The sequence below is a fragment of the Lolium perenne genome, chromosome 5 (genome assembly GCF_019359855.2).
Source record: "Lolium perenne isolate Kyuss_39 chromosome 5, Kyuss_2.0, whole genome shotgun sequence".
Taxonomy (NCBI): Eukaryota; Viridiplantae; Streptophyta; class Magnoliopsida; order Poales; family Poaceae; genus Lolium; species Lolium perenne.
The window spans coordinates 260,837,337-260,844,325 of record NC_067248.2 but is presented as its reverse complement, the minus strand read 5'-3'; the positions used below and the strand labels follow the sequence as shown (position 1 = coordinate 260,844,325).

At 48.8% G+C, this 6,989-nt stretch overlaps 1 protein-coding gene across 1 annotated transcript; it reads left to right on the top strand.

The window, feature by feature from the left end:
- The first annotated feature begins 5,683 nt into the window (after positions 1–5,683).
- Positions 5,684–6,606, top strand: LOC127325892 (probable E3 ubiquitin-protein ligase ATL44). Its single transcript, XM_051352719.2, has one exon. The coding sequence runs from the start codon at positions 5,747–5,749 to the stop codon at positions 6,323–6,325; it is 579 nt and encodes a 192-aa protein (XP_051208679.1). The 5' UTR covers positions 5,684–5,746; the 3' UTR covers positions 6,326–6,606.
- Positions 6,607–6,989: the final 383 nt, after the last annotated feature.

Below are 6,989 nucleotides of genomic sequence, written 5' to 3'. Positions count from 1 at the left end.
TGATGAAATATACTGGCCTTTGCACTCCGTGGAGTTTTCCTTCTTCTTCTCTTTCGACAACTAGCACCGTGCTCACCACTTGGGGCGTGGCTGCAATATACAGCAGGAGAGGTTCCTTTTCCTTCGGCGCCACCAAAATTGGTGGTGTCGAGATTGTGCGCTTCAAATCCTCGAAAGCTCTGTCGGCCTCTTCGTTCCATTGGAATTTATCTCCTTGCTTTATCAGAGCATAGAATGGTAACGCTTTTTCTCCCAGCCTGGCGACGAATCTGCTCAAAGCTGCGACTCGCCCAGTTAGCTGCTGTATCTCTTTCAACTTTGTTGGCTTCCTCATTGTTACGATGGCTTGTATTTTATCGGGATTTGCTTCAATCCCTCTTGCTGAAACTAGAAACCCCAGAAGTTCTCCTGCTGGGACGCCAAAAGAACACTTCGTCGGGTTCAGTTTGAGGCAGAATTTGTCAAGGTTGTCAAAGGTTTCCTTGAGATCCTCGATCAGCGTTGCCCCCTTTTTTGATGTTATGACGACATCGTCGATGTATACTTGCACGTTTTTTCCAATCTGTGTTGCCAAACACTTCTGCATCATCCTCTGATATGTTGCTCCCGCATTTTTTAGACCAAAGGGCATTGTTCTGTAGCAAAACACGCCGTAGGGTGTAATAAACGCGGTCTTTACTTCATCTTCTTCTTTCAATCTGATCTGGTTATAACCAGAATATGCGTCCAGGAAGGAAAGACGTTCACATCCAGCCGTGAAGTCGATAATTTGATCGATCCTCGGGAGGGGAAAGTGATCCTTTGGACAATGTTTATTGAGACACGTAAAGTCGATGCACATGCGAAGGACCTTAGTGTTTTTCTTCGGCACCAACACAGGATTTGCTACCCATGTGGCTTCTGTAAATATTTCTTTGATAAAACCAGCTTCTCTTAGTCGATCGATTTCGACGTGACATAGCTTTGCGGTTTGGCTCCGAAAAACGCCGCAAAGGTTGTTTGATTGGTCTCGCTAATGGATCCAAGTTTAGGTGGTGCTCGGCAAGTTCCCTGGGTACTCCTGGCATGTCAGCTGAACACCATGCGAAGATCTTCCAGTTCTCACGGAGGAACTCGACGAGCGCGCTTTCCTATGCGACGTCCATGTCGTTTGCGATGGATGTCGTCTTTTTCGGGTCTGTCGGGTGAATCTGCACCTCCTTAGAATTTTTCTCGGTGTTGAAAGTTGATTCTTTGTTTGGCCTTCCAATGTCTGGCAGCACATCGTAGTCAGTCATACTCCTTGACGCCAGGTACTCCGCTTGCATCCCGAAAGTTTCTGATATCCGGTGAAAATCCTTATCGCATTTGTCGGCTAAGGCGAAGCTTCCCTTGACTGTGATTGGTCCCTTTGGTCCAGGCAACCTCCACAATAGGTATGTGTAATGTGGCACCGCCATAAATCTAGCATATGCTGGTCGTCCCAATAGAGCGTGGTATTGTGACGGAAAATCCATGACTTCAAATTCCAGCCTCTCGATTCTATAATTCTCTCGGGTTCCAAACTGAACGTCGAGATTGATCTTCCCCAATGCATAACTTGGTTTCTCCGGTGTGATGCCGTGGAACCTTGTGTCTGTTGGCTTCAAGTTTGCTAACGATATGTTCATCTTCCTCAATGTATCTGCATACATAAGGTTTAGGCTGCTGCCGCCGTCTATGAACACTCGAGAGACATCAAATCCCGCGATAAGTGCTCGCAGAATAAGTGCTGACTGCCCTGGTCGAGGAACTTGCTGCGGATGATCTGCTATGGTGAAGCCAATATCTTGCCCTGACCAATTAAGATACTCGACTGTTGGTGGAGGCATTTTTTCTGCCATAAACACCTGTCGTGAGATTACTTTCTGAGCTCTATTGGATGGCCTTCTCTTCTGAATCATCGACACCACTCCGTTGGAGTTAGGATCAACATAAGGTGGTGGTGGAGGTGCTGCCGCTATTCTGAGCTGATGTCGATTGTCGTCTGTAATCGCGGGAGGAGGTGGCAAGTGAATCTCGCTCCTGGGTTCCCAAGGATTTCTCTGTGCTGCCCGAGCGTTAGCGTGCTCTGCATACCTTAGCATTGCCTGGAAATTACGACAGTCTTTCTGCAGGTGCCCTGACTGTCTTTTTCCGTTGCTGTCGAGGAAAAAGTGCATCTGGCACGGCCCATTCATCATTTCTTCGGGGGAAACGAAAGGCCTCGGGAACCTAGGCCCGCTATTTTGCCTGTTATTGCGAGAATCGTCCCTGTTATCGCCTCGCTGCTCATTGCTTCTCTGATAATCATCTCTGTTGTTTCCTCCTGTGTTTGTCCGAAAACCTGCCGAAATTTGTCCTGGGGCGTCATAGTTCGGGTACTGCCGAGGAAATCATCGCCTCGGTTGGTAATTTCGACCACGGTCCTCCTCTGGCGACCTGTGCCGTTTGTTGTGGACAGCATCTTCTCCATCTGCCCATCTGTTTGCTATCTCCATTAACGCGGATACTGTCTTTGGATTGGTCCTTCCCAAGTCCTCGACAAAATCTCCACGCCTGATTCCTGCGACAAACGCATCTATTGATCTCTCGTCAGATATATTTTCTGCCGAGTTTTTGATGATGTTCCACCTTTGAATATATTTTTTCATTGGCTCATCTGGCTTTTGTCGACATGCTCTCAATTCCTCTAACGACGCAGGTTTTTCGCACGTGGATCTGAAGTTCTTGACGAACACGTCCTCGAAGCTTTCCCAGCTGTCGATAGATCCTGGAGTAAGTTTCTTTATCCAAGATCGTGCGGCTCCACTCAAATGCACCTGGATGCTTTGCATAGCTGTTGCCCTGGTTCCTCCTGTGAGCTTCACTGTCTCGAGATAATCAACTAGCCAATCCTCTGGATCTTGAAGGCCGTCGAATTTCTTGAAGTTGTCGGGTAACTTGAATCCTGAAGGGACTCGAGTTTTTCGGACTCTCCTCGTGAAACACGGCAAGCCACACATATCTTCGTCGTTAAGCTCTGGGGATTGCCGATGTTCCCTTCTGCTTTGCCGCGCTCTGTCGACCCTTGCCTGTGCTGCCGTGTCTCTTGCTCCACTTGGTCCTTCAGGTGCTGCCGCTGTTGCTGCTGCAGGTCGTGGACTATTTTGCCTTGCCGCTCCTTCGGGAGGCGTTGATACAAACGCTGTCCCCATAGCTCCAACTCCTGCTACCGCCATATTGTATAGTGTTTCCCTTGGATCACCTGGAGGTGGTTTAGATGCAAGGATAAAAGCATGTGTCGCCATATACCCAGCCTCTGGTGTCTTAGGGATGATGTTTCCTCTTGTATCTATCGACATAAAGGACATGTCGAGGTTTTGGACCAAGTGCTCTCTTTCTGCTTCGGGTATATGTTGCAACCTTGATCTTGCTCTGTTCCGCGCCTCCCTGTGGCTATCACCCGAAGTTCTAGATTGTCGACTTAGATCTGCCCTTCTCCTGCTAGATGCAGAAGCTGCCTCCTTTCTTCTGTTTAACTCAGCTGTCTGTTTTTCCAATTCTCTTGCAGCTCGTGCGAGCCTATATTGATATGCTTGCAATTCCTCTGGTGTGGCTGTGGTGGCCATTGGTTCTGAACCGTTCATAGCTCTCGCGGCTCTATCCCACGCTGCTTGCGAAAGTTGGACTCTGTCTCGCGGCTGTGGCCCGACGTATTTATTGCCCAGGCCTTGTCGCAGGTTGGAGGGATCGACGTATGGATTTCCCAGATCGTCGAAAGCCTCAGATGTTTCCTCTTGATCCTCAATGGCATAAATCTGATGATATTTTGTATTCAGATCTATGTTGGGTTTGGTGACATCATCGTTGAGATTGATGAAGACCTTGCCCACTGTGATAGATTTGTCGATGAAGTCGTAACTGTCGACATTGCTTGAGCCATCGCTTATATATGAGTCCGCAGATGACTCAAACGACATGTCGCTGAAGATCTTGACGAGTTTCTCTCTTGCTCTGGTGCTGACGTAGCGTGTTGACGAAGTTTCTTCTTCTCCTGATTCGGTTGACGATGTATAGCTTGAAAAATCGGAATCGACCGCCGACGATCCCGACGAAATCGGAATTTCGACACGATACGATCCTTCCTTCTCGACGCGAAAGCGAAACCTTCCGAACGTCATCTCCATAGGCTCCGCCAGATACGCATATGCATCCAAACGGGAGGGTGGGTGAGGAACAAAATCGACAGGACCAGCAGCGATCTGTTTACCTCGATCCATTGCGTTGCTTGCAGTTGATGATGTCGAAGATCTTGAACGTGCCATCGAGATCAGATCCTTACGCCTCTAGTTCCCACAGACGGCGCCAATTGACAAGGTATCAACTTGTCAATGCCTATGGATTGTAGGCTAGGGTTTAGTTGGAAGTAGAGGGCAAGTAGATCTCGAAGGTTTCAGCCGAAAAGTATTCGACGATTATGAAAACTAGGGTTTGTTAACAATGATTCGATGATCTCTGTGTCCCTCGACTCCCCCTTATATAGGAAGCGGAGCCGAGGGATTCGTGTAGTACAAGTTACATAGTCCGGGAAGGTTTCTAACTCATCCCGCAAGATTACAAATAACACTTCCTATTACAACTCTATCTTTCCTTAAATACATCTTGGGCTCCCGAATCTTCTTATTCTTCGGGTAGTGGGCCTTCAGTAAACCCCGGGTACTATCTTCGGCAGGCCCATTTGGGATGCCTATGTCACTGGGTGCTGGAGGCAGAGGTGAAGCTGGGAATGCGATGGTGGTCAATCAACAGCTGAGACTTGAGCAAGGTGATGCTACTATGGATACTGACGCACTGTAACATATACTTTCCTTTGTTTAGAAGGGGTAGCTTGTGGCCGCTTAGATCGTTGGTGCTGGAGTTGTTTTTCATAGTTTACTGATGTTTTGCTGTATATATAACTAGACAAAAACCTGACGATGTATTTTCGTTATCCCATGATAATGAAAATTCGATCCCCGGTGGGGGATTGCTTGGAAAAAAAAACCCTAGCTTAATTAGTTTGTTTTCTAGCTTTTGATCATGGAATCCCGTGCCCTCCTTCGTTGACAAGACAGAATAACCAGCACACATATATGCACATTGTCAGATAGGTTCACCGAAGATGCATGCTATTGACATAGGCCATCACTGCCTCTCGTTCTACCCCTATTGGAGATGATTTTTCACGTTTTTTTTTGTCTCTACGTTTTGGTTTGATCTTCTTTGTTCTTTAGCTTTCGTGATTACAACAATACTGCATCTTGACTAAAGTTAAGATATTTTTAATGAAACAAAGTACTCTCTCCGTCTCACGAAGGTTGTCTGAGATTTATCAAAATTTAGATGTATCTAGATGTATCGATAAATCTTAAATAACTTTTACGAAACTAGAAATAATATAAATTAGTCTAGATCGGTCGCACCAAATTTACAGAGCGCTATGTGTCCAGTTGGAGCAAAAGGAGGGAAAAGAAGATAGGAGTAGCCACGGAAACATGCATATACCACAAGAATTCAAAGAAGAATTGCTCGAGAGTGACACTCCCACTTAGTAGCACGAGAGCTTCATTTTTAATCATATCCCTACCTACCTACCCAAAGCACCATTGTCCTGTTAGTATAAAAACGGAGCCGCAAGCACGCTGGACCTAAACTAGCCCCCGCTCTGGCGCAAAGTTCTCTCACCCTGTCGGAACGCCTAGGCCTATCCCACCGAGAACCAACCAGAATGCCGCGATACCTGCTGCAGGAGTCCGTCGACCGCCTGGCCGCGATGGCCGCACCGCCCGCGGCCATGGCCGGCGGCGGCGGGGCCGTGCACACAGACACGCTGCTCATCCTGACGGCGGTGCTCTGCTTCCTTCTCTGCGTGGTCGGGCTAGCCATGGTCGCGCGGTGCTCACGGCTCTGCAATCCCTCCGTCTTCTCCGACGACGCGCCGGGGGCAATGGTGTCCAAGGCGCCATGCAAGGGGATCAAGAAGAAGGCGCTGCAGCAGCTGCCCACGGTGTCATGGAGGCCAGAACACGGGGAGAAGGGCGAGGAGGATGGGGAGGTGCCGGAGTGCGCCATCTGTCTCGCCGAGTTCGCACGCGGCGACGAGGTGCGCGTGCTCCCGCCGTGCGGCCACGGCTTCCATGTCGCCTGCGTCGACGTCTGGCTCCTCTCCAGCTCCACCTGCCCCTCCTGCCGCCGCGCCCTCGTCGTCGTCGCAGCGCCGCCACCCGCCGAGCCTCCCGCGACGTGCTCGTGCGCCGCCGCGGCGCAGGTCTCGTCCACCGCCCGCTGCTGGCCGTTGGCGCCGTAGTCGACGAACGACACCGGCCGTTGCGCGTCCACACGGCCTTGTCATTTCGCTGCTAGCGTATTCTCGATGCACACACGTACAAAGTCGCTCACGTACATAGCATACGTCCAACTAGCTACTAGCTCTTGAATTAGTTTACGTCGTCCATTTCTCATGAGTCCTGTCCTGCGTCCAGCTGGTTCGTACTCCTTCAGTAAGTACAAAATGCAACTGTACAGTGTGCGACGATGCACGGATCACTTAGTTGCTGTCGGTAATAATCTGTAGCATTTTCATCTGTGAATACATACACGTAGATCAGCTGCAGTAAGCATTTCCTTCCTTCAAGTTACATACGGAGTACGGAGTATTATACAATCTGGCTTCGTTGCCAAAAGAAGAGAATATAAAGACGTGTGTGTTGAACAAATAAAGGTCACGTCGTACGGTATGTACACGTCGATCCACCGACCGCTTTAGTGGAAGAGGCCGGTGGCCGGGAGATTTTTTTTTAATAATACACTTTTAATTATTAATTTCAGAAATAATATTCGTTTTTAGCATTTTTCAGAAATAATACACCGTCGGGTTCAAGGAACCCGATATTGGAATATTGGGGTAGATGTGCCCGGATTTGTAATTTCGGTGTTGAGAAACCCGATTATAGGATTCCCGGTGCGGCGTG